The 27,451-nt window shown below is 40.7% G+C and overlaps 1 protein-coding gene across 3 annotated transcripts in view; it reads right to left on the bottom strand.

The window, feature by feature from the left end:
* LRMDA (leucine rich melanocyte differentiation associated) overlaps positions 1–27,451 on the bottom strand; it is a 1,194,775-nt gene that overhangs the window by 27,400 nt on the left and 1,139,924 nt on the right. For all 3 annotated transcript variants that reach the window (XM_061405856.1, XM_061405858.1, XM_061405855.1), the window contains one exon: positions 12,717–12,799. In XM_061405856.1, the coding sequence (XP_061261840.1) occupies positions 12,720–12,799 (80 nt within the window). In that variant the 3' untranslated portion in view covers positions 12,717–12,719. The remainder of the gene's footprint in view (positions 1–12,716; positions 12,800–27,451) is intronic.

Genomic DNA, 27,451 nt, shown 5'->3' with positions numbered 1-27,451 from the left:
AAGGGAAATCTACTTTCAGAGTCCACCAACTCAAACGCTAATCTTATCCAGAAACACCCTCAAAGAGACATCCAGAAATAGCATTTAACATGGGCACTTTCGGCCCGTCGAGTTGTCACATAAAACTGACTATCATCCATTTTGTTCTTTAGGGATGTTAGGTGAAAAAAAAAAAGAAAGTGCAGGACATTGCATGTGAAACCATTTGTATAAAAAGAAGAGATTAAGTATATAAATATACATGTATGTGCATACATATATACAAGCACAAGTTCTCAGTCCTCCTTAGGTGGTGAGAAATAGCGCTTTATAATTAGAAGCAAATACAGGCACTGATGAACAAAAGGCCATAGTCTTTCCCAGTTTCTGCCAAACAGCGTAGAAGAGGAAAACAATTTTAGAGAGAACTAAAAACCACTGGGAATTGCTTTAATAGCTAAATGGGGGAAATGTAAAGATAAGAGAAACCATCAGAGATAAAACTTAGCCTGAAATAATGAGGCTAGCTTCAAGCCACAGTTTAGGATTTTTAGTTGTAAAGTAAGCCAGTATTGAGTGTTGACAAGATTAAGGATTTTTAAATATACATCAAATAAGTGATGTCCAAATTCCCTCCGATCTTCCCCAAGGGGTATGACCTAGTCAGGGTTGGGATTACAGGAGTCTAAAATGAAATTTCTTACCCAAGGTAACTGGGGACATCAAAGGTTTAAAGAAAGTAAAGGTCTGGGTAGAAGTGTCAAAGCCCAAGGTAGACGACTCAAGCCAGAAGGAATGTCTGGGAAATTAGTAAAACTAAAGGAGAATGAACGATCAAAATTAGAAGTGGCATTGATGTCAGACATACAAGGAGTCTAGGGGTCAGAGAGATAACAACAGATGAAATATGTTGGAAGCAAGAGGGGAAAGACAGATTTCTGAGTGATTACCTAGAAAAACACATTGGTCTAGCTAACAAGCAGTAGATAACTGAGTATACCAGACTCAGCTATAAAAAGGTGACCAACTTTAGAGTCCCCACTCTAGGAATGATGCAGATATTGTGCTTTGGTCTGTTTCAAAGTATCCAACTTGAGAGACTGCTCTGACTCCAGGAATGAAATTGATCACCTAAAACATTTCCAAGACTTCCTTTTTGAAAATGCCTTCAGAGTTTTTAAGTTTACCATATAGTTATTTATACTTAGGTATCACTGTATTTTGCAAAGCACTTTCATATGCATCGTATCTCACAAAGTCACTACATTTCACGTCTGAAGAAACGCTGTAGTCCCCTTTACCTTCAGTGGTGATCCACTTCAGCTGCCTTTGGACAGTTTCATTTCCTCCCCTACCTGGCAGGGAAGTGAAAGCCAGACAAAGGAGCAAAGCAGGGAGCAGAACAGAAGGAGAAGCTGGCCTCTAGGTTCTGGGGCACCATTCATAACCATCCACTAAGATGGAGTTTTCCCAAATTTTCAACATAACTAATGATTTCCTGACTGAAAGCAGAAACCAGGATGTGAGCTTTCCAGGCAATTAATTCTTTAAAGTCACTATGCTAAGTGTTCATAGAAGGGCTTCAAAAAAATCTTAAATCATAGAAAATGTTTTCATTTGAAGGTATCTTGGGTTTATTTATAGTGTACTTTTTAAAAACTTACTTCAGGGAATGAATTAGGTCACAGAGTTATGGAATGCTATTTTTTTTTTTTCTTTTTGCTCACCCTAAGCCTCATTTTATGAATGATTTGTAAGAGACTTTTAAGATTTGTTCCAAAAGAGGACTTTCAAACATGTTTTGAGCAGCATCTCCATCATCAGAAAAATGTGAATTTTACAAAGTAAGAGAATGTCTTCCACTGAGATATTGCAGTGAAGAAGAGCATGGTCTTTGGGCCTAGAGAGCTTGAATTAACATCATGGAATTCACAGCTACTACCTGTATGTGAAACTGTTAGTAACTCAGTTGTGTCTGACTCTTTGTGACCCCATGGACTGTAGCCTGCCAGACTCCTCTGTCCATGGAATTCTCTAGGCAAGAAGGGAATGGCTACCCACTCCAGGTATTCTTGCCTGGAGAATTTCAAGGACAAAGGAGCCTAGTAGGCTACATGTAGTCCATGGGGTCGCAAAGAGTGGGCTATGACTGAGCGACTATCACTTGCACCTGTGTGTGACCCAGTCTCGTGACTGAGCCTTTCAGGGCCTTACTTTCCTTATCTTTAAAATGGGGATGAGAGCACTGACCTGATGGAGTTGTTGCATGATTAAATTAATTGATAGCTATAAAATGTTTTTATAGTATTTGCATAAGTGATAATTATCATTACCTAATTAGAGTGAAAAAGTTGGCTTAAAGCTCAACATTCAGAAAACAAAGATCATGGCATCTGGTCCCATCACTTCATGGGAAATAGATGGGGAAACAGTGGAAACAGTGTCAGACTTTATTTTTGGGGGGCTCCAAAATCACTGCAGATGGTGACTGCAGCCATGAAATTAAAAGATGCTTCCTCCTTGGAAGGAAAGTTATGACCAACCTAGATAGCATATTGAAAAGCAGAGATATTACCTTGCCAACAAAGGTTCGTCTAGTCAAGGCTATGGTTTTTCCTGTGGTCATGTATGGATGTGAGGGTTGGACTGTGAAGAAGGCTGAGTGCTGAAGAATTGATGCTTTTGAACTGTGGTGTTGGAGAAGACTCTTGAGAGTCCCTTGGACTGCAAGGAGATCCAACCAGTCCATTCTAAAGGAGATCAGCCCTGGGTGTTCTTTGGAAGGACTGATGCTAAAGCTGAAACTCCAGTACTTTGGCCACCTCAGGCGAAGAGTTGACTCATTGGAAAAGACTCTGATGCTGGGAGGGATTGGGGGCAGGAGGAGAAGGGGACGACAGAGGATGAGATGGCTGGATGGCATCACTGACTCGATGGACATGAGTCTGAGTGAATTCCAGGAGTTGGTGATGGACAGGGAGGCCTGGTGTGCTGTGATTCATGGGGTTGCAAAGAGTCAGACATGACTGAGCGACTAAACTGAACTGAACTGAACTGAATTAGATTCATAAAATTCTAAACTTCATTCCTGACAGGAAAAATACCTCATTAATTTACAGTCACCTATCTGAAGTTTTGAGAAGATTGTGATGCAAAGCTACAAAGTTAAAGTAAGTTAGTTCTATTCATGGTGGATAAATAATAATTTAATTATGTCTGACAAGAGTTTGTTTTATAAATAATATTACTCTCCCTTTGAATTTATCTTTAAATCTCATTTCATATATAAGAACTATATACTAAGAATATACATATGTATATACAATATGTAGGAATTATATAAGTATATATAACATATATATATACACACAATGGCACCCCACTCCAGTACTCTCGCGTGGCAAATCCCATGGACGGAGGAGCCTGGTAAGCTGCAGTCCATGGGGTTGCTAAGAGTCGGACACGACTTCACTTTCACTTTTCACTTTCATGCATTGGAGAAGGCAATGGCAACCCACTCCAGCGTTCTCGCCTGGAGAATCCCAGGGATGGGGGAGCCTGGTGGGCTGCCATCTCTGGGGTCGCACAGAGTCGGACATGACTGAAGCGACTTAGCTGTAGCAGCATAAGTATATTTAAGAACATATATATATATATACACACACACACATATATATATATACATATGTGAGTATATATCAGAACTGAATCAATGGACATGAGTTTGAACAAACTCTGGGAGAGAGTGAAGGACAGGGAAGCCTGGCATGCTGCATGCAGTCCATGGGGTTGCAAAGAGTCAGACATGACTTAGGGACTGAATACCAAAAAAAAAAAAAAAAAACTAAGAATTATACACTGAGAATAAAGATTAGATTCTGTTTGAAAATTTTAGCTGAGTGAATGACAAGTTTTTCTATCTCCAGGTATACGGCCTCTGATAGAGACAGCCAGATGTGTCCACAACCAAATTCATACAGCCTGCTGGTTGCTTGAGGTGTAACTAGAGAAGCCGCTATAACGCAGACCTTCTCAAATCCATCCAAGGTCAAGTTGCACATCATCTTGTCACTCTGCTTCCTGACAAGAACCTTCCCTTCCCGTTTGCTTGTTAACCCATTTCCACTGCCCATTTTTCATGTTTCCACATTCTACATTGTTCTAAAACAGAATGAAGTAGTTTGTTTGCTTCATCCAGGATAAAGGAAGGGGGAGGGTAGATTTTTCAAGTGAAAATCTCTTTGATGAAAGAGACTCATCCTGTTCAATTTGCAACAATATGTCTGTAAACACAGCCTAACAGACTTCTGTGAATTGGAAGCATTCTTTCATTCATTCATAAAACAATTATGCAAGGTATCTTTTAGCCCAGAACAAAACAAGTCCTTCCCTTTGTTTGGACGAAAAATACCCGCTTCCATAAACATATAATATGTCAAGTGGTGACAAGTGCAGCAGAGGAAAACTAAGCAGGGTAAGTGGAGTGAGATGGGGGCGGGAATGCTACTTCAGATAGAGTGGTCTCAGAAGGCCTCTCTAAGGAGGTGACATTTGAGCAAAGACTTGAATGGCAAGTACAAAGTCCAGTACTGGCCAGCATGGTTGGAGTAAAGAGAATGCATGGGGAGTGACAGGGAATGATATTTGCATTTATTTCTACTTCATTCTCATAGCTATTGGGACATTGATTTCTCTAGAACAGATCATACCAGGCCATATAGGGTCTTGTAAGGACTGTGGCTCTTACTCTAAATGAGATGGGAAACCACGGGTAGGGGAGATACAGATTATGATTTCACATTTTTTAAAGGATTGCACTGACTTTCTGTTAAGAATAGATTGTAGAAAGGCAAGAGTGGAATTAGGAGACTGGTGAGCAGTGGAGTCGGGATGAATGATCCAGGTTAAGAAATGACAGCAGTTGGGATCAAGATGTTAACTGTAGACGTGGTTGGAATATGGTTACATTTGGAATTAATTTCTCACTGTCATTTCTGGGCCTTAATTCATGTAGTTCTTTGGTGCAATCTTTAACTTTGTGCCCATCAGAGCATATCATGATTATTTATGTGTATATCAGTCTCCAGGAGTTGGTGATGGACAGGGAGGCCTGGCGTGCTGCAGTCCATGGGGTCACAAAGAGTTGGACACAACTGAGTGACTGAACTGAACTGATATCAGTCTCCTCCAGATAAAAGTTATCCAGAAGTAAGCCAAACTCTTACTACTTTTATATTTCTAATCTCTAGGATTTTGAAGGTGCCCAACAAATATCTTTGGAGTGAGTGCATCCCCAAGTGTGTCCTTCTGGATATGGATTAGCATAGGTTTTATTTTTTATTTTTTAATATTTTATTTTATTTTTAAACTTTACAATATAGTATTGGTTCTGCCATATATCAACACGAATCCGCCACAGGTATAAGCATAGGTTTTGAAGTCAGTTTCAAAACCAGAGAGGGCAACCTGAACTATGGAATAACTCAGAAAATATTTCTAGAGAAATCAGTGATCCAGTAGGGGTGGGAGGAAATAAGAAGTACATGCAAATGTTAGGGTTTTTAAATTCAATAATTAAGCCCAGTTTTTACTCACAAATGTCCTCCATAAGTGTGCCTAGTTTCTTGACTACAGTGCTTTAATAAAATAGGTGTTGTGCTTGATTAAATGTTATATCATAAAATAATTCTAGGAAAAACATCTATATGTTTATAATATGCATATGTGTTTATGCACATGTGTATGAATATAACAGCAAAGAACCCAGGAATATAATATTGCCCACTAAGTGGTCCACTGACCAAACTGCTGAAACAGGCTTGCAAAAATCCATTTTAATGTATGATAAGTCAATATCCTATATGACACATACAATATTTGTAGTGTAAACCTATAAGCCTGGCTAATAAATTGGTGTCAAGATTCTAATTTTTTTTTCAGTTACATTTAATTTGTTAGGCAGCAGTTAAGCCTGATTTGTGAAGATATCTACACTGACTCTCATGATAATAACCTCCACCACCATCCTAACCTCTTTAAACTTCAAGGAATGCATGGACTATTTAAGTGCAAACCTTTTACAGTGTAGCAATTCTTTGACAATGTATCATTCTCAGTTGGGTATATCAAGTAAAGTTTTAAAGGAGGGAGAGGAGAGTATTTCATTTGGAGGCATGCTCCTACATTTATTATGTTTGAGCAACATAGAGAAAGTTAATGTGGCTACAGAAAGTGGATTATATACTATGGCTCTGCAGATAATGGAGTTTTTTGGAAGACTGTCTTTATATACAAATAGGCAAATATGGAAGTTGGAAATGAAAGTTTGTAAACAGGTAAATATGGATAGTCTATTGGTGAAACTTAGTTTTATCTATTAACTTTCTGAAATAACTCATGTACTATTTTTCACTTAGCAAAAATGGTATCACCTAATTGAAACAAAACTGCTCTATACTTTATACTTTAAACAACGATCTTGCTAGTTCAAATTAGGTCTCAAAGGTTATAGATGGGGGAAAACCAAAAACATCATGATTCTGTGACACCACAGCCTAAGCAAGTCACAGAAAGTAGGTAACTGTTTTGTAAGAAAAGAAAGAAGGCACAAAGTAGATATTAATTAATTAGGTATGATACAGATACATTTTTCTATGTAGCACTGTAATGTGAGTAAAAGCTGACTTATGGTGGAGCTCACAGGCAAGTTAGAAAGCTATTTACAATGTTAGTATAGGAGTTCTCTACACAGATTCTAAAGTCTCTTTCTCTCTTTCTCTCTCTCTCACACATACACACTTTACAGGCTATTTAGGATGACTTTTGACAACTCTTTTTGATAAGCCAATTAATTAGTTAAAATATTTTAGAAATGTTGTTATTGTTTTAAATAAGTTATTGCAAGCCCAGGACAATTTTTTTTCTAGCAATTATGCTATAATAGATAGCCTGAGAAACTTTAAATATAGGGTAAAAGTTAGAGTACATTTTTTTTTTTTAATGAAAGACTGAGTTAAATAGTGTATTGTGTTGTGTTAGCTGCTGTCGTGTCTGACTCTTTGCAACCCCATGGACTACAACCCCATGCCAGGCTCCTGTCAGAGAATTTTCCAGGCAACAATACTGGAGTGGGTTGCCATTTTCTTCTCCAGGGGATCTGCCTAACCCAGGGATCGAACCTGGGTCTCCTGCATTGCAGGAAGATACTTTACCATCTGAGTCACCAGGGAAGTAGCAGAAATATTAAAAATCAAAGTACTAAAAAGAAAGAAGAGGAACCCAAGTTGGAAAGGAGGAAGTAAAACTACAATTGTTCATAGATGACATCATACTATAGATAGAAAACCCTGAACATGCCACAACCAGAAAACTACTAGAGCTCATTAATGAATTCAGTAACATTGCAGGATACAAAGTTAATGTATAGAAATCTGTTGCATTTCTACACACTAAGAATTAATCATCAGAAAGAGAAATTAAGGAAACAACCCCATTTACAATTGTATCTAAAGAATAAAATATCTAGGAATAAATCTACCTAAAGAGGTAATAGACCTATGTATGGAAAAATATTAAGACACTGATGAAAGAAATTGAAGATGATGCAAACAGATGGAAAGATATGCTGCGTTCATGAACGAGAAGAATTAACACTGTTAAAATGACCATACTACCAAGGCAATTTACATATTTAGTGCAATCCCTATCAAAATCCCAAATGAATTTTTTTTTACAAAATTAGAACAATTTTAAAATTTGTATGGAAACACAAAACATCTCAAATAGCCAAAACAACCTTGAGAAAGAAGAATGGAGCTGAAGGAATCATGCTCTCTGATTTCAGACTATACTACAAGGCTACAGGAATCAAAATAGTATGGTACTGGCATAAAAACAGACACAGATCAATGGAACAAAATAGACAGCCCAGAAATAAACCCATGCATTTATGGTCAACTAATTTACAGCAAAGGAGGCAAGAACACACAATGGAGAAAAGACAGTCTGTTTAATAAATAGTGCTGAGAAAACTAGACAACTGCATGGAAAAGAATTATATTAGAACATTCTTTAATACCATACACAAAAGTAAACTCAAAATCTAAGACCAGATACTATAAATCTCCTAGAGGAAAACCTGGGCAGAACATTCTTTGACATAAATCAGAGAAATATTTTTTGAATCTGTCTCCTAAAGTGGAGGAAACAAAAGCAAAAATAAACAAATAGGGTCTAATGAAACTTAAAAGCTTTTGCACAGCAGAGGAAACCACTGACAGAATGAAAAGACAATACACTGAATGGAAGAATGTATTTACAAATGATATAACCAATAAAGGATTAGTATCCAACGTTTTCCCAGTAGTCATGTATGTATGTGAGAGTTGGACTATAAAGAAAGCTGAAGGCCAAAGAATTGATGCTTTTGAACTGCAGTGTTGGAGAAGACTTTTGAGAGTCCCTGGGACTGCAAGGAGATCCAACCAGTCCATCCTAAAGGATATCAGTCCTGGTTGTTCATTGGAAGGACTGATGTTGAAGCTGAAACTCCAATACTCTGGCCACCTGATGCTAACAGGTGACTCATTTGAAAAGCCCCTGATGCTGGGAAAGATTGAAGGGAGAAGGAAAAGGGGACGACTGAGGATGAGATGGTTGGACGGCATCACCAACTCAATGGACATGAGTTTGGGTGAACTCTGGGAGTTGGTGATGGACAGGGAGGCCTGGCATGCTGCAGTTCATGGGGTAGCAAAGAGTCAGACACGACTGAGCAACTGAACTGAACTGAACTGATCCAACATATATAAATGTATCAGATCAAAGATGATTACATTTTGATGAGAAAAAACTGCTCAATACCACTTTAGTGCTGAACATCAGCAAATTTTCTAATTGGCATCATCTGTCTTTTCCCTTTCTTTTCCTTATTCCTTCAGCACCCTATATCCGTATCCACTAAGAGTTCACACGTTAATTCTGCACTAGGCTGTGCTTCAAGCTCTCCTTTGGCATGATCCCATGTATTACCACTTACATCATTCTTACTTTAGCCACTCATCCCTAGACATATTCCAAACTTAGAATCTTCTCTTCTTTCTTAGGAAAACTCCCTTGTCCTAGACTGCCACATTCCATGCTACTCTAGAAAAAAACAGCATGTGCTAACACATTAATATGTACAAATAACACTACCTACTTCACTCATAAAGTGGCAACTTAACATTCAGGATTATAATTACCCAAAGGAGAACTACAACTGCTAGAAATTTTCAGGTAAATTTGTAGCAAGATAGTCATTTCAGAGAGGTGACTGTCTTCGGATGTTCTTCAGATCCTCTAAGTATTTGCTGATGTACTAGAAATAACACACTGCTTCATCAAAGGCTGATGGTCCGTCACACAAACAAGTAACCAGCATGTCTCGGGCCCCTCCAGTGTTCTTCCCCTTTCTAGGTCTTAGCCATGGTAGTTTACAGCATGGTATTTAGACAAGTTATAGAGGCCAGAGTCAAGTCATACTCACAGCCTTCTGCAGCAAAGGCTTCTTCTTGGAAAGAGAATTAGGAAAAGCAGATGGTGAATGTCACATTGGAACAGCTGTGCTGTATGGGCAGCAGAGAGGGGTCTCAGTGGACTCTGTGTTGTCCACCCTGGGCATTAGACAGCAATGCACATCTGACTTAGGCTGCTCTTATGACGAACAACTACCAAACACTCATTGTTTTGATGTAAAGAGCCCTGTGGATTGCTTTTGATCTGCATATTAACAAAGACGAGAAAGACAGCCAGGTTACTTCTTAGAAGCAACAAGAAAGACATTTTCCCTTGAAAATGTGCAAGATACATCCCTGCTGGAAAACACACACACACACACAAAACAAACAAACAGAAAATGAAAATCCTTTTATCCCGAATCTGTGGCTTGCTTTCTTGTATTCCTCAGCACACATGAATATGTGAAAATGCACAGCATTCAGACGTGCAGCTTGATCGAGTGATAATCTCTTATAATGTTCCTCTATTTAAAGCAATGAACAGATGGAGGGTTTATGAGCAAGGCTGGTAAAAGTAAAAGCAAATGATTGTAATAGTTGTACTTTTAATAGGATTCCCTGCAATCAAAAACATTATTCCCCAAGGAACAAATTGTTCTATAAAATTACATTACTTAGGAAAGAGACAGTCCGCCCTGCCTTTGCTGAGGCGACAGAGGACTCCAGGATGGCCTTTACTGCAGGGACTCTCAAGTCAGATGGGTGTTCTGGAAGGACACAGGGCTACCCGGCTCCACAATCCCGAAGAAGAAACTCAGTGGAACAGGGTCAAAAGTAGAAAGACCAAGCGGCGAAAGGGGGTATAAAGTATGTCTGAGCTTGGACTAAATTTATTACCTTCTAATTCTCTACTTTGAAAAACAAGGTTTGGGAAATTCCTAGGGATTTAAGCTAAGCATGCTGCATCGCTCTCCTCTCTGCCAATTCAGACCAAAATCTCGCTCAAGCACAGCAAATCTTCCTTAACAAACAGTGGAACTGTAAACAACCCAACACTAATTCGTTATCATTATCCCTCTTTAAGAGAAACAGAACTCACTATAATTCTATCATTAAGATGAATATACTGTTTTAAGGCCTTTACGTAAATTATAATTAAAGCTAATCTCAATGAAAGTTATTACACCATTTTGGAAGAAAATAAACAACCCAAAGAGAGGGAAACAATGTGGTCCATAACTCGCTCCAAAAATATTTTTTGCCTCCAAAGCTCGCATTGAGGGAGACATTCCTGCGCATGATACAAATGGTTCTGACATTAAGAAAAGTAAACAAGTAAGAAAAATAAAGATGGAAAAATTCTGTGGTCAGTTCACAAGTGCTTTTTTATTGTTTGAGGCAGGGTTAAAGCCTTTTATAAAGACAAGGATATATGTGCCACAAGATTGGATGTGACATTGGACTAGTCTAGCTGCCCTTGCACAGGACTCCGGCTGCCCGTAATATGCCATGGACGAAACACGTGCTGGTGCTTTTAAACAAAGAACCAGGGTGGGGCTGAATACAGCTCACTTAAAGCATTATTTCAATGCTGTTTCAAAAAGAGTAAAGATACTTGACGCTGGTTATTAATGGATTTGAAAGATAAAGCCAAACATTTAATATTCTCTAATTATTAATGGCCCTAAGGATTTTGATCTAAATTTGTCTCAATAACTGATTACCGAATGTTGTGTGTAATCTACAAGAGGGACTCCTGCCAACCCCAGCGCAAGTCATTCAGGGACTGTGTTCACTCAGTAGGCCAGAGGCCATGGAAATGGACTTGAACAGAGAAAGCGGGCTCTTCTTGGGTGTCTCAGGGGTTCTGAGACTTAAAGACTTTTACCATAGCAGCTCTCTAGTCTTTTGGTATCCATAACTAGGAATAAGTCTTATTTATGTTTTGTTGTCCTTAAACTAACCGAATACTGGGAGACCCTGGACAATGAACACTTGGTCTAAATCAAAATAAACATAAATGCTACTGTGTCAAGAGCAAATAGCCTTTCAAACATCCTTTACTGGTGTACCAGTATATTACATGGAATTACAGCCATCCAACCAGCATGATCATGCTCATTTTCCTTGTAACATTAGGACTGGAATATAAACAAAGATATACAAAGACCATCTCACAAGCTGTGGGATTTCATTTCTGAGAGATTCTGAGAAATTAAATTCAAAGGGTTTGTGCCTTTTATTAAACTGTTTGGTCTCGTGAGTGTTTTCTACAGTCTCCACTTTCCTCTTTAACTTCCTGACCTATTGCTCTATCTTTTATCACTTCACTACCTTTATATAGCACCCAAAGGAGTAAGCCAGCTCCAAATACACATATGGCCATAGACGTAGCTGGGAGGGTATGTGGTTAAAAATAAATAAATAAGAGTCCCCGGATAGAACCCAGTGTTGGGAAAGATGCCTGACACTGCCTAGTATTCAGGGGAAGAAGAGGATTTAGAAATGAACAAAACATGGTAAAATCCATGCTTTCGAAGTCAAGGTTTAGTGACAGCAATTTACTCCAAACAACAAATTGTAAGAGCACAAAGCTTATCATAAAAATACAACATGGCTAAGAACTCACCTCTTCTGTTCTCCAAAAAACTGCAAACTGAAATGAATTGCCCGTGATAAATATGCTAAAGGATGATGAGGATGGGGTGGGAGGGGACTATGCAGAATACCAAAGATTAAGATTTAAGGGAAATAACAGAAAGGAGGCTTCCTCTAAACTGAGTCTGTCACTAAAAATTAACCCACAGCACAATGGTATCAGAAGGATCTCTGCTCAATAGGCAAGCTGAAGACACAGTCTCTCGCACTTGACGACAACCACTGAGCATGCTCAGGGAGGCCCCAGGTGTGACCTCTGCTCTCCTGTGAGCAGTGGAGGGGCCAGGCAATCTATCATGGTGTTCATCCTGTCAGCCCTGGTGCTTCGCCACCACTGTCTGTCACCCTAGTGGATGAGACCTGCTTAAGGGCAATCATGTCAATCTCTCTGTGACCACTCAGTCTAAGGCAGAAGGATGATCCTGACAGGCCTGGCCAAGTCAGCAGAAGGTACCAAAAGCTGAAGTCATAGCTTTCCTACAGAGAAGGGTTGTAGGCCATTGTCTTTTCATTTAGCTTTTCCTTTATTTTTGCTTTTTTTTTCTAACTCTCATGTCACTGGCTAAGGCACAGAGAACTTGCCTTTCAGAGCTGGTCGTCACGGATGAACCTGTTGCCCTCTGAGTTTTTCCCGTAGTAAACATAGCGACACTTCCCCAGGACACCTGCAAATTAAAAGATACACAATTATTCCTGGCGGCACAAGTATTATAGCAAGAAAACACTGGTGCTGCGTGGCACAAATATAATCACAAAGCCCATGGGCGGTGGCAAACGGATTAAGCCCCCAAAGGGAAGGACCCTACTTCCTCGTCCTCAGAGTTGACATTCAAATGAAATGTCAGCAGAACACAGGCTCCTAGGAAGAATATTTTTCCTGAATGATTTGTCGCTCACATTTTAAAGAATTTTCTAGTTTGGCCAATTACTTCTCAAAACAAAGCAAAACCCTCATTCTCTCTCCAAGTTCCTTTAGTAGACTTTCTAAAAATGGAAAATTAAGAATTAAAAGATGGGCTCAGCCCAAACAAAAGATATAAAACAATCCTTCCAGAATGTGGAATTTCAAATCCTTTATCATGAATCAATTTTGTTAATATCCACGCAGAACCTTCCAAATCGCAGCAGACATCAAGTACATAATGGATGATTAAGGAAGGATGGCGTTCGCAAACGCCCCATGGAAAGTAACAGCGTCTCTGCCAGTAAATGGTTTCTTCTTACAGGGGTCCTGAACTATATTCTCAGGTTGGAATGCACTTGATTTTCATCTTCAGTTTTATTTTAAATAATTTTCTGGCTCCATATACAGCTTTTCTGTCTTTCACAGAGATTATAAGAGGACTTTAAATGATGCCCCTAGAATAAGGTCAAACCTTTCAATCAACTCATCATTTATCCTAAATACCCATAAGAAATCACTTGCCATAGTTCTTTTGAAAGCTTTGAAGGATTATTAAGAAAACACAAGTTTTTTGTGTGAAAGTATTCATAACGACAATTTGATTTTTGCCACCTTTGGTTTCTTGCCTTCTAATTTTAGAAAAACTAAATTAAAACTCAGTTTCATGGAGTTATCTTATTACTAATAGTACTTGAGTCTCTGAAATGTACATAACCAGAAAAAAAAATGTGTCCATAACACATAAATTCATGAAATACAAATCTGTCTGTAAAAACAGTTACCTATATACATGTTTTTCCCTATTATTTTGATAGTGTAAAACTAACAATCGCCATCTACTATTCATCACGGATAAATTAGCACTTGAAAATCAAGCAGGTTCTTCACATCAGAAGTCCTACGTGGTGAATACTTGGGTCACTGTACAGGAGATATTTCTCCACTACAGAACTATAGACCGTATTCTTCAACATGGATTAAAAATGACTTAGAAACTTTTAAAGACAAGGCAGATGTTCCTTGGTTTGGATGACTTGGGATAACATGGAGAACTGCTGGGGTCACAGAATCTCTGCAAGTTTGCAATTGAGAGAGGATGACATCATTTCATGGCCTCAGAATGGGCCTTGGGCTGGCTGTCATCACCTCTGTTTCCTGCCAGGGTCCCCTGAGAAAGCCCACTGTGGACCACTCTTCACCTTGGCCATGCTTTCTTTCTCCTTGGCCCCCAGGCCCCAAGTTCTGCTTTCCAGTATTGGTCTGGTCCCTGGAAACACTGAGGTTGGATGAAACCTCCCTGACACCCTTCTTGGGGCCTAAATTATTCTTTCGGCTGTTGACACTGAGCTGTTCCCTTTAGTGTGCTGAATTACACAACACTTGGAATTGTGCTAACATGGTCATCAGAGCCAGGACAGGTCTGTGGGCATATAGCTCTTGAGGCTGCAGTCCTGGAACAGCACCCACTACAGGCCTGGGTTGGGAGTGTCTCAAAAGTCTTTGAAAATCCACAAGGGGCTTCCTTAAACATAACTGATTCCAAGGAATCCTCAAGAATGTGGAAGGATGAGGCTACAGGATGTTAATTTCTCTCTACAGCACCAGGACAGCAAGAATTTTTATAAAAAGAAATGAATAGGGCTGTCAGATGTTATAAAGAACATAGTCTTTCTCTTGAGTGAAGGAACGAAAGGCAGATACAGACACACACATATACACGTGAACACACACACACACACACACCATCAGTGGGTGCATTTACTGCAGGAAACTCTCCAGCACATTGGGGATTGAATTTCTTCTCTCTGCACTCTCTCCATGGCAAACTTCAACTGCAGACCTTGCCTATAGAGAACCTGGATAGCAACTGCCCTTCTAGAAACAGGCTGGATATTCCTGAACGTGGGCTGTAATGTGGAGGGAGGGGATGTGTTCTGAGGCATGTGCAACCCTGCCCTTCTGTTCTGGTCGGCACTGATAAAAGTCCTTTTTAAGGCCTGCCCTGTTCCTGTGGGCCTGAAAGTGAGAAGGTTTATAGACACCCCAGTGAGAAAGGGCTGTTTGATGAATGCAGGAGACTGTGGCAAAGTGTCAGAGCTTGGAAAATGAGGCAAGGACATGAGGTATTAATATTGTCAATGATCTCTTGACGGGAAAACAGATACCGCACTCACCCTCAGATTTAAATAGACATCAAGTGCATTAATGACAAGAGGGCCGACTTCAAACAAAGGGGCTGTGTGGTGGGGAGCAGAGCCAGTCTCCGGGCTGGCATAACCTGATCTGAAAAGACACTGTCAGGGCTCGAGACAGGCCCAGGATTGTGTGCAGTGACAGAAAACAGAGATGCTGACAGAGATACCAGAGCCATATTATGCCAAGGATATTCTAACACTGTCTGCTGCTCTAACAAAAGCTGACATCACTCTCCAGCACTTGGGGTCTTCTTCGCCTGCTCCTGCACAGCGTTTCTCCCCAGACATCATTACGAAACTTGCTACCACGGCCAAGTTCCTAGCAGCCCTGTTCCATTAGAGCACTGGGGTCATGAGGCCCGAGGATGACCTCAGTCAATCTAAATTTGGACTCTGCAGGAGGACCACACTCATACCCCCTGATATCCTGGCTACTTGAGGTGGTCAGAGCGCCAAGGTGCGAGGAGCTGTCACCTTAAATAAAATCTGGAAAGGAAGGCCTTCAGTCTGCGGGCTCCTCCAGGAAGGCGCAGGGACAGCCTGGCAGCCCGACAATGAAATCCAGCTGCTGCTGCTCCCCTGGGGAGAAAGGTGGTGCGGCTAGCGACAGTTAAAGTCAGATGAGATTTCTGAACTTGAACCGCCAACGACTGCTTAAATTGACCAAGTGGTAGCCTCCGCTGACCTGAGCTCACAGCTGGGAATGGATAACCCTGCCCCCAAAGAGGACTTTCATGCTTAATAAATAAATAAGTAAATAGCATTAACATGGAGCGGGGGGCGGGAAGCCAGCCCTAAGACTTCATTTGTCATGAAGGTTATTTGTGACCTAATAGGATCTGTTCATAAATGAAGGGACACGGTGACGGTGTGTTTTCCTCTCTCTTGTTCTCCCCCAGCCTTCCTTTTCCATCAATGGCAACTGCCATAAACTGTGAAAACTGTGGAGGAAACAGTTTGCTTGGAAAGAACGCTTTGATGGGGAGGCGCTCCGAGGTTGGAATTCGGGAACCCGCTGGTGGTGACTCGGCAGGCGGTGGTCTCTGTGTACATCTGCAATGCATTCACTTGTTTGTATCTCTTCAAACTCTAAATGTCTTGGGACTAGATGGGGAACAACACATTTAATGGTGTATGCAGTGTTTTTAATTAAAATATCTGGCTTTGCCCATAATAAGTGAAGCAGGCTCGCTGCGAATCAGGCTGACGTGTAGTCTGCACGGGGGTTTCTTTTGGGGAGCCCTGACAGTGCCCTGTCCCCTTGGGAATCTTCTCCTACCAAATGGGACAATCTGATTTTTCTTAAGTAGCCAGCTCTGCCATCACTGTAAGCTCTTAAAACTTTAGCTCTGGAAACAATATGTCAGGGGAAATCTATTTTAAAGAGGTCCTTTATCTTTAAAATGTCCCCCGCCCCCACACTGGGATGGGTGTTCTAATTATGCAGGTTAGGTTATGACCTTGGGGCTGCCTGGGGGTTGGGACTCCGCATCTTTTCTTGGCTGCACCAGTGTGGCCATGGTCAGATAGGACTGAGGAAAACTCTAAGTGTCCTGGAAAAGACAGCTTTGGATACCCTTGCAGAGGCCAGCAAACACCCCAGGACTTGCTGACATCCCATATGGCCTTGTCTTACCATCTATTTAGTAAGGGGAGGGGGGAAAGACCTGTATTTAAAGCCAGTTTGGCCCCTAACAGCTGAGGACACATACCCACATACGTTCCCTCACTGGGCTGGTTTTCCCACTTGTAAGATGAAGGCAAGGGGCCAGATATCCCAGAGTTCCACCTTGCTTGTGAAATAGATGATTCAGCATTTCTGAATGTTTCCCTTATGAAGATAAGGATGCCAGGTACCACACTGCCTGATGTAGGAGACAGAGCCAACGGTTAGTTAATCAAAATTTGATTTGGACCAAGTCAGCTCTTGAAACCCATCCAGCCCATTTTCCCATAATACATAAAAGGGAGCTCTGCTGGACCTCCAAACACCCAAGGAAAGAATTTCCACTCACTTTCTTGCAACCTGCATTTCATACCCAGAGCTGGGACATGCTCACCACTAATTAGCTCATGTCTCCCTAGCTTTGACATAGCTCGAGTCTCCTAACTCTATGGTCAACAGAACTGAAGACTAAATATCAGAGTAAATGGTCTACCATTTATATTTTAGCTGTGAAAGAATAATAGTCTTTCCTCATACCAAAACTCATCTGATGATGGAATACCAGCTGGACCAATAAATTCATCTTTGTAACATGGAGAAAATATAGATTTTATTATCACTAATAACGTTAGTTTGGGTAGTCATTGCTTTAAATGCTATTATCACAAATGTATGTAAGTGTAACTGTGTAATGACAAACAGATTGTAATCTGTTTGTGATCACTAGCACCTTATAATTACTGTTACAAAATAAGCAAGGGACAGAGGACTCCTCATTCAACTCCTGTTCTCCCATCTGTATGGGTAAAGCAAGGAACCAGACTGTTTGTGGCCTCTAAAGAGTGATGATGATATTGTGAAGACGTGGGTGGGCCCAGAGATGGAAAGAATATTTGCAGAGTCTTTCTGGTTCATCATGGAAGGTTCTGTGTGACATTATACATAGTGTGAACATGTCGCCTCTACAATAATCCCTCCTCCTCAATTTCTAATACCCAGTGCTTCAAACAGTACTTGGTACTAAGGAGGTGTTCAATAAATATTTGAATAGATAAATTTAATACCATTCAAATTATCTGTACACAATTTAAACAGAATCCATAAAGTGAGGAATTTCAGTTGTTAAACACTCATACTTTAACCTTCGTTAAGATGACAGGCATCTGAAATGTTTTAAAAATATACACAGATTAAATATTTGCAAAGAAACAGAAGGCAACAGCCTCAATTCCTCAACACTGATGTTGTTTTTATGCTCAACACTTTCCTCCCACAAAAACAAAGCAATCAGGACGTCTGGTTGGAGAGAGTTCAGTGGACTGAAGGCACATTATCATCCAGCCTTAAGAGCTGTAAACATCGTACAGGGGAAAGGACATTCCCCAGAAAGCGCATTCCTCGGCCTTTGTTAAATGCAGGTCCTAAGTAAACCGGGAACTAGAAGGAATAAACAGCCATGCTTTATGGTCTTGAGAAGTGGCTGGAGCAATACTCCGAGGTCAGCCTGTGTGATGGACTATCAGCTCCACTGTGGACATCACACAGGATTTAGCAGAGCTTGCAGAACTGCAGGCTCCAAGTACAACAGCCTCCTTCAGCATAAGCTACTTAAGAACAAAGAAGAGATTTTTAAAGAAAACAAAAAGAAGAGAGATTTTAAAATGGTCTTAAGAGAAGGGGTTGCTTAGGAGCAGTTTTAGGGGAAGCAGGAAGGACAAAGTCTACTGTCCGTGGGGAGCATATTTTCCCTTCATTTGCAGACCCATCTGGGAAGCCTTAGGTTGGAAATAAAACGGGGAAAGGCTCTCCACCTGACCCATGGAAAGGGAGAGAAGACTAAGTGAGACTTCCTCCCAAACCAGCTGAGCATGATTTCAGGCAAGAGTCTCAGCTTATAATCTGCGTCTTGGCTTGGAACAGGGTGCCATGGTGATGCATCACTTGCTAAACTCCAAAAGGTGTATAAGAGCTCCTGCTGTCCTCTCCATGGACTGGTGGGCATGCCATCCTTGCTAAGTTCTGAAGTGACCGCCTCAAACAGCGCTGCTCAAGGGAGGTTGTCTAGTCTCTTGAATGAGTGCACTTTTTTACTCTCTTCTCCTTTATTATATAAAACAACCCCAGGAGGGATATTCTCACCCTGCTCTGCTAACCCTGATATTTTGCTATGGTGGACCTCTGAATTCTGCCATTTTGACCCCCAGGGTGCTTTGGCTGAAGGCTTATGAATATAACACAAACTAGCCTGGTACTTTTTCTTTCAGAAAACATTAATTATTCAGAGAAAACTATATTTCATCAATTTAATTTCTTAATTTTTAAATTCATAGTCAAGCCATATTCTATTTTTAACATTTTCATTTTTCTTTTATTGAAATTATTTTCAAAGGGGATTAATTCTTTTCCATGTAATTTTTTACATTACGGTGAAATTCCTCCACCAGCTTTTGGCAAATATCAAATTTTACTGGTTATACCTTCTAAATCTCTTTAAGTCATTGATTTTCACAAGGTTACATTTCCTTGAGTAAAATTTTGCAGATGTAAATTGTGACAGGAAGAATTAAGTCCTCTGCTGAAGTTTAGACAACACATTTTATTGTGTGTCATTTTAGTTCACTTCAATTTGATTTTGTTTTCATTATTGCTACAAAGGCTAATTCCTTTCCATGAATTTGTGCAGTTTTCAATATGCCGACAAGATATAAATCTTTGGTCACTTTTTCATCCATAATAAATTGCATTATGTGCAGCTTAGTTGCTGTCAGTATATTCTGGATTAAGTAATGGCAGTTTGTATTTATTTTTAGCACAAAGAGTGCACAGGACATATGTAAGTACTCTGGATGCACAAGAGGATCTACATCGTGGGGTTATAATACACTGCTTCTTACCAAATGCCATCCAAAAAACCACAGTAGGGGTCACTTCGTCAAGGGTTTGGATACATCCGTATACTGAAAGAAAGCTGGCACAAATGCTGGGCACCGTCTCCCTTTGAGGAAAGGACACTTGGCCACCGTGCTCAGCCCGCGCCAGTGAGGCCTGAAGGAAGGTTAAACTTTCTCCTGAGAGAGAACAGATTATACAGCCTCCTTAGACAAATGCTGGGCCTTGTCAAGTCTCACCCGTGTGTTTGTAAGGAAGAAAAAAGCTGGGGAAGGAAACCAGTCAGCAGGGAAAGTATCTCGGCAAAATCGCTACTGAAGGTGAGAGGAATGCAAGGCTGAGAAGCTGGTGCCCGCCCTGCCCCCCCCCCCCGCGCCCCCTACCCCCTGCCAGCCTGAGGAGGCTGCAGGAACAGTCACGTGAGCAGGCAGACAAGTTGACATGTGACAAGCCAGAGCCTGTGGAAAATGCACTCGGGCTCCCAGGGCAGCTGAAATGAGGCTTGTCATTTTAGAAGAGAAGGAGGAAGGAGAGGATTAAAAAAGATGCAGGGCCAGTTTCTCCCTCAAATAACCTGTTAGTGGGAAACATGAAAGCGGGGGCAAGTCCGAGAGACAGGGGCACCTCTGAGTGGATCCCTGGTACCCAGATCCGCAGTCTCACTGTGAGCCCCCGGGCCCTGTGCTCTGGTTGCAGATGCTGCAGCCCCTCCCAGACCTGACCAGACCATTCAGTGTCCTCTCCACATTGAGGAAACACGAAGCTGACAGATTTAAAAGTTATCTGGCAGCGCATGTTTCCATGATGTGAATCCTGGAAGGGAAACAGTCAACATGCTTTTCCTCAGATGTCAATGCTCTTTAAATTATTTTGTATTGGGGGTCGTGTGCGTAGGCAGAGACGGACGGGAAGGTATCCCAGGTCTGAGTGTGGGCTCCCTTGCTCCCTTGTTTGAACATCGGTAATACGCTTGGCTCTGACCTCAATACATGCTATATTTCAATCAACGAGGAACATGTAAATATCAGAGATCAAATGCCACAGTAAATATTTCCATGCTCCCATAACATCCCCTCTTCAGAAAACCGACTCAAACCAAACCAAAAACAAAAAGTAACAACCAATAACCCACCGTTGCTAAATCTTCTTAGCAACCCAAATTTGGAGTTTTCTTTTCAGGTTACATATATTTTTGTGTGTGTGCCAGTTAAGAATGAAGCCAGAAATGGTTTTCACTCTGACTTCCTAAACAATGATTCACTCATTCACTCCTATGATACTTGATTATTTTGCTGTGCTTTCTAGTAAGCTCGAACATAGAATAGGAAATTTTTCTTTGAAAGTATTTCTGTAAAGGTATTGAAGAATTCTCACTGAGACAGAATTTAAAGATCTTCATTTTCAGTAAAGGACCAAGAGGAGGTTCTAAGGGGCTTCCCCAAGGTCACACTACCAGGTCGGACATCATACAACTACAATGCTATCTTTCTTGCCTGCTTGTAGGATCTCAGATCCCCGACCAGAGATCGAACCCATGCCCCACTGCAGCGGGAATGCAGATTCCTCACTACTGAACCGCCAAAGTCCCAGCAATGCTATCTTTCCAGTACAAATCCCTCTGAATTATAGGACACTGCCCTTAGGATAGAAGAATGTCAAAGATCCACAACCTAATTCATACCTACTTTTCCACCAGGGAAACTTGAATCCTTAAAGCCAGTTTGGTCTGTGTTCCCCTCTCCCCACCTCCCCATTCTAAGTAGGGTTTAATGGATCTGAGATGGGCTGCATTCCAAGTGTACACCAAGATGGGATGCAAATGAGTTCGGACTCATGAAGATCCCTCTGCGCTCCTCGCTGATGGACAGCCCACCAGCCAGGCTGTCAGTCAAAATGGACAGTGGTCACGTGATATGGCTTCATTTTTATTTATTAAGTTTTTGACTAAAGAACTCAGAAATCTTTCAGATAGGAGACAGAAAAGGAAAAAAAAATTTTTTTCACCCCGTTATCACCTCTGTCATCCCTACCATGATTTCCACATTCATCTTTTCCACCTTTTACGTGAGGTTGGGAGTGTGGCCACTAGAGGGCAGCATGAATTTAGGAAAAACAGCTGCTTTCTTTCTAAAAAAATTAAATAAATAACTGATGGCAACGATTCAGGGAGGGCCATTAAAGTCACACTGGGCTTTTGGTCGCCAATTATAGGTTCTGTAATGATCAATACGTCATGTTTGTTCAATCTGTGCTCAACGTTTCCTGAGAATGGGGTTACCAGACACCCCCCACTGCTCACCCCTCCTTTCAGATGCCTCTGGTCTGGATTTCAGGGACTAATTTTCTTTACCATCAATTGCTCTAATTAGTCTTCTAGGCTCAGGGTTTGGGGATATTTGCATATCACCTGTATAAATGTAAAGAAACATGCAAAGGTAAACAGAGATAGATTCCCATACTTCTTAGAAAAAGTTTGTTTTTATCAGGGAAGTCTACAAGGAAATAAGCCGTTCAATGGCATGGAGTTACTAATCATCATTTGATAGCAAAAAAAGAAGAAAAAAAAGTGAAAAACATAAAAATTAAAGAAAAACTGGGTCAATAAAACATACAAAAAGCATGTGTGCTCCATCCATGCAAATCCTGGCTGCCTTCCACCCAAAGGTGGTCTTCCTTCTTAGAGTATCTGCCCAGGTTAATCAGAAAAGAGATGTAGACAAATGTAGGAGATTGGGATTAACACACAGACACCACTATGCATAAAATAGATAACTAATAAGGACCTATTGTATAGGTAGGCAACTCTACTCAGTATTCTGTAATAACCTATGTGGGAAAAGAATCTGAAAAAGAAAGAGTAGATGCATGTATATGCATAACTGAATCACTTAGTTGTACACCTGAAATTAACACAACATTGTAAATCAACTATACTCCAACAAAAATGAACGAAAAAATAGTAAAAAAGAGGTAGAAATGACTCAAGTAAAAATAAAACTTATTCCAGCTTCTGTTTGATCATCATGTAGTCCCCCATCACTGGCCTCTGGCACACGGGCCAGTGATTATTTTCATGCCTAGAGCAACAAATGACCACCTCCCTTGAGGAGAAATGAGGTATTCATGGGTTTCCAGGGATCTTGAACATATCATTATTTTTGAAAGAGCTGGTATTTTAAAATATAACTTTTTAGAATTCAAATAAGTGAGTGGATTCCACCAGAAAAAGGGAGTAAACAAAGGTTGAATCTACTGGATTAGAGGAAAGTGGAGTCCAGGTGCGGTTCTGCATGTGAGCTGAGAGTCCACTCAAATGGTCAGTGAAGCAAAAATAAAATGGCTCTCACGCTTCCTTCCCTCAGACTTTCCTAATATAACAGTCATGGGATTGATTTGCCACTTGGGAAATGTTGAGTTCCAGTTAATTAATTAAATTATCTTATTAACTCATGTTTCACTGGAAACCTTTTTTGAGTTTTTGAGTACCTGTCTTTACTAGGTACCTCATGGTTTACTTTACTATATATATATATATATGTATGTAGGTACTTTACTAGGTACCTCATGATGGCCACCCATGAGGATTTGTAGTGAGGATAATACAGTTCAGAGGTTTCACTAGGGTGGGACGACTGTTCAGTGAACATTTCTCAAGGTCCTAAGACCTCTTTTTGTACAGGAACTTCCCAATGGCAGAGATGAGAGTTTTTCATCCTTGCTTCCCGAGATACTCAACAGATAGCTAGTTATTGTGGAATGGGTGAAAGGATCTCAGGATACTTCTGAACCCCAGAGTTTGATACACACTCCTAGACATGGGCAGGTAGAGGACCTGCATGGCTTTCCCCCAGAACAGCAATTCTCCAACTTTCCCTGGAGCCCAGGTTACCTGGAAGGCTTGTTGAAACAGATTGTTGAGCCCCACCTCAAAGTTTCTGGTTTAGTGGGTCTGAGCTGGAGCCAAGAATTTGCAGCTTTGCTAGATCCCAGGTGGCAGTGATGCTACAGATTAGGGAACCACACTTTGAGAAACAAAGTTCTAGGGCAACCTAAAAGGGCCCTCCCCTGCCCCTTTAAAAAAGTAAAACCTTTAACATTAGCTTTTCTTCTTGTAGAATCAAGACCACTCAAATTCCAAGATAAAAATCTAGTGTATCGAGTTTTAGCAAATGGAGGTTTTACTGTCTTCCTAACAACAGTCTAAAAACAAACCTTACCTAAAATAATAATAATAGAAGACTGCTCCAGCACTTTAATACAAAGTGAAAAACATGAAAGTTTAAATTTAAGTGATGTGCAGATTACATTAACAGAAGAAAAGAGTTTTTTGGATAAGTAGATTGGAACTGAATCTACAGACCATAATTTATGAAGCATAAGGAAAAAAAAAAACTTGCAGAAAAAATTTCCCAGAAAGTCTTTAGCTTTTCTCTAAAATGACAGAATCTTATATGAACAAATGTGAGCAGCGGGGGTCCCCCTGCAGAGTTTGAATGGGAATTTTGGCTTCGCTCTCAAGCAGAAATTTGCTTTTGGGTTTCAGGTCTGTTCCTATTAGAAAGCTCACATCAAAAGAGGGGAAAACATCCACAGTTCTGTCTGGTTCTTCAGGCTAAAATTTCTCAAGAGAGCCATTGAAAATAAAGACAAGTTGCTTTTTTTTTTCATTCTTCAAGCTGCAAAAAGAACCTCTCAAATAAAATTAAGCAGACCCAATAACAACTGAGTTTGTCATAATTCAAACTGCAAGAATTGAGGAAAAGACCTTCCTTCTTGGGCCCGTTAGTCCAGCCTCCATCTGCCCTTCATTAGAATCCAAACAAACTTTTTCTGTGCTGATATTACCATAATCTTTCCTAATTCCAGGACACTCTGAATTTCTCTCTCCAAAAAGAAAACAAAAGGAATCCGCTGATATATGATCTAACAGAAACAAGTTTCCAGTACAAAAAAATAACCAGAAGTATGTCATTGCAGAGAGCACAGCATAATTCTTGGGCACTAGCAATTCGCACTGCAAAATGTCAAAATGGTTTTCATTACTTCCTAATCTTCAACTCCTCCTCTTCTAACGTGCTTTGAAAAAAAGCACATATATGCATATATATATATGCTAATGCCAAAGAAACTATAGTTGAAGTAAAAATTAATAGCAGGACGCAGTTTATAAGAGCAATATGAACCTCGTGTACATTTTTTTTGCCCAAAATAAAGACAAAGTAAACAATAGGAGAGCATATTATAAGGGTATTCATTAGAGTCAGGCTCATTAAATCTTAATGAAGGCCCCAGAGTCTCTCTATCAATATTAAGAGGGGTATACTTTTTGCCTATCAATGGAACGGCCTGGGTTAGACAGACATTGCTGCCAGTGGGTGGTACCAGGTGTTATCTGTCTCTGGAACATACTACTTTGATGGCTTAGAATATTACCCCTTTTATTTGGCTGGCTTGAGTTTATCAGGATTCACCCTGTGGTGAGTTAACATGCCTCCATATTGGAAAAAAAAAATTGCCCATGGGCTACTGTGAGCCTTCCACCTAATAGAATACATCTGGCTCTGACAGTTTGATGCCCAACTCTGAGCCACATTCAGCAACACAAATTAACAGCGTAGACATTGCCCACGCTGAGCAGGAAGTAATAACCTGCTACCTGCTACTTGGCCAAAATCTCATTATAAGCCATTACAGTAATTGAGGGCCCAGACTCTGTGGATATTAGACTCCCTGAGTGCTAGTCATTAGTTCAGCAGAAGAAAGGCTCTGAATGGAGGGGGTATGTGGTGGACTGGGGAGTAACTGTGCTTTGGACCATGGTGTGAATTCCATCTACAGACTACACCGTGGCTCTGGGAGACCCGTGAGCTGTCTCTCTTCTGCCCTGAAGCCCATGTGATCTCTCCTGGGGGGCTCAGGACCCCAGGAAGATAATGTAATTACTGGTAGGTCTCCAACAATTCTATACCATTAAAATGTGCTTTAAATGCATATCGGGACAGCCACAAAGGGAAGAAGATGGAAAAAGAAGTCAGAATGCTCCAGATGTGTAGTAGTAGGGGTGGGGAGAGAAGGGGGACTCTGATGTTCTCCTTAGAAGATGGGGGCTCTCTAGAATCACTACACACCTACAAGCTTCTGTCCTGTAGCTGGCCAAGATGACTCCTTTCCCCATGAAGCTTCACTCTCTGTCTGGGACCGGGCAGCCATGGATGAAGTGGGGTGAGTTTGGGAGAGGGAAACAGGGCAGGAGTCCAATGGATCAATCAACCAACCAACCTGATTTTTTGGTACCATCAGGACGGCTCTGAACTATAGTTACCATGACAGCTTTCAATAGACATTTCTTGGTAAGAGTTATATAAGGCCAGAGAGAGGAGTAACTGAAAATATAACAGATTGATTCAAAAAATCCCTTTGTATCTTTCTACATACAAATCCCTCCCACACACACACACACACATACACACACACACACACACACCCCAATAAGAAACCAAATCCTCCAGTCACTGGAGCAAATTTATGTAAGGTTTTATCTAATATGCAACACAACTCTTAAGTGCCATGTCCTCTCCAGAAACCACTGGAATCCTGGTTAGTAAGCCTCCCTGGGCATCCAAAGCTCCCATTTCATCCTACTCCCAGGTCTCAATAAAAGGCTGCCTGACCTTGGTGTTTTGAAAGAATTGGTATTCAGTGGAAATAAGCACTGTGCTGGGGAAAAGAGTCGTGCTGCTGAGGGTGAGGATGTCTGTGAGGGTCAAGTCCACCCTATACACATCCTGAGACCATCTTCCTGCATTGGCCATGCCAGCCTCATTATTCCCCTGCACCCAGAGGGTTAAGTATACAGGCTAGAGCCTAGAAAATGGCTTCTATTGGTACAAGTGAGGCCTTCCCTATAACTAGATCCTTCAGGAAAAAACAAATTAATCAACAGCGAGCTGAAGTGGGTTTAATGATTGCATTCTGCATACAATCAGCTTTTCCCTTTTCAAGGGCCATCAATATGTCAAGGGAAGACATATCTGAAGGATATAGCTCTTAACATCAAGGTTATCTATTCTCCACAAGGCTCCCACTCCTTCCCGGGCTGATACTCCACGCTGCCTGTGTCTAACATTTTCATCAACTCTGCAATCAATCAAGGTAATAATGTTGTGCAAAAAATCAATTAACAACGCAATTAAACTTTCCTTATTATCTCAAAGGGCTGAAATAATACCTAAAGGGAAGATAGACTCACTGAGCACAGACATCCATAATCCAATGTGAAAGTGAATTATGAGATTGGACAGATGCAGGCATGTGCTGGTGCTGTTATTTTCCAGGGGTTATATCTCATCATGGCAGTGTATCAGTCAGCCCCAATCCCAGACCCTAAAATTCCAAATTACTTTTAAGAAATATATGATGTGCAATATCCATTTCATATTCTCTTTTAAAGATAACCCCCTCCCCTACCAAAAAATTGAACAGCCATATTATTCAAAGACAAAATGATCTTTCAACAAGAACATAAAATATAAAAGCTATAATAACATTTACATCTGTATAGCACACATCTCTGTAAATGCAGGTCATCTATTATACATAATCTGCAGCGCCTAAGAGGCCCAGGATGTGGCACAACATTTAAAATCCACATGCTTAAATGTGC

Source organism: Bos javanicus, chromosome 28 (genome assembly GCF_032452875.1).
Source record: "Bos javanicus breed banteng chromosome 28, ARS-OSU_banteng_1.0, whole genome shotgun sequence".
NCBI lineage: Eukaryota > Metazoa > Chordata > Mammalia > Artiodactyla > Bovidae > Bos > Bos javanicus.
This window is presented reverse-complemented; position numbering and strand designations above follow the sequence as displayed.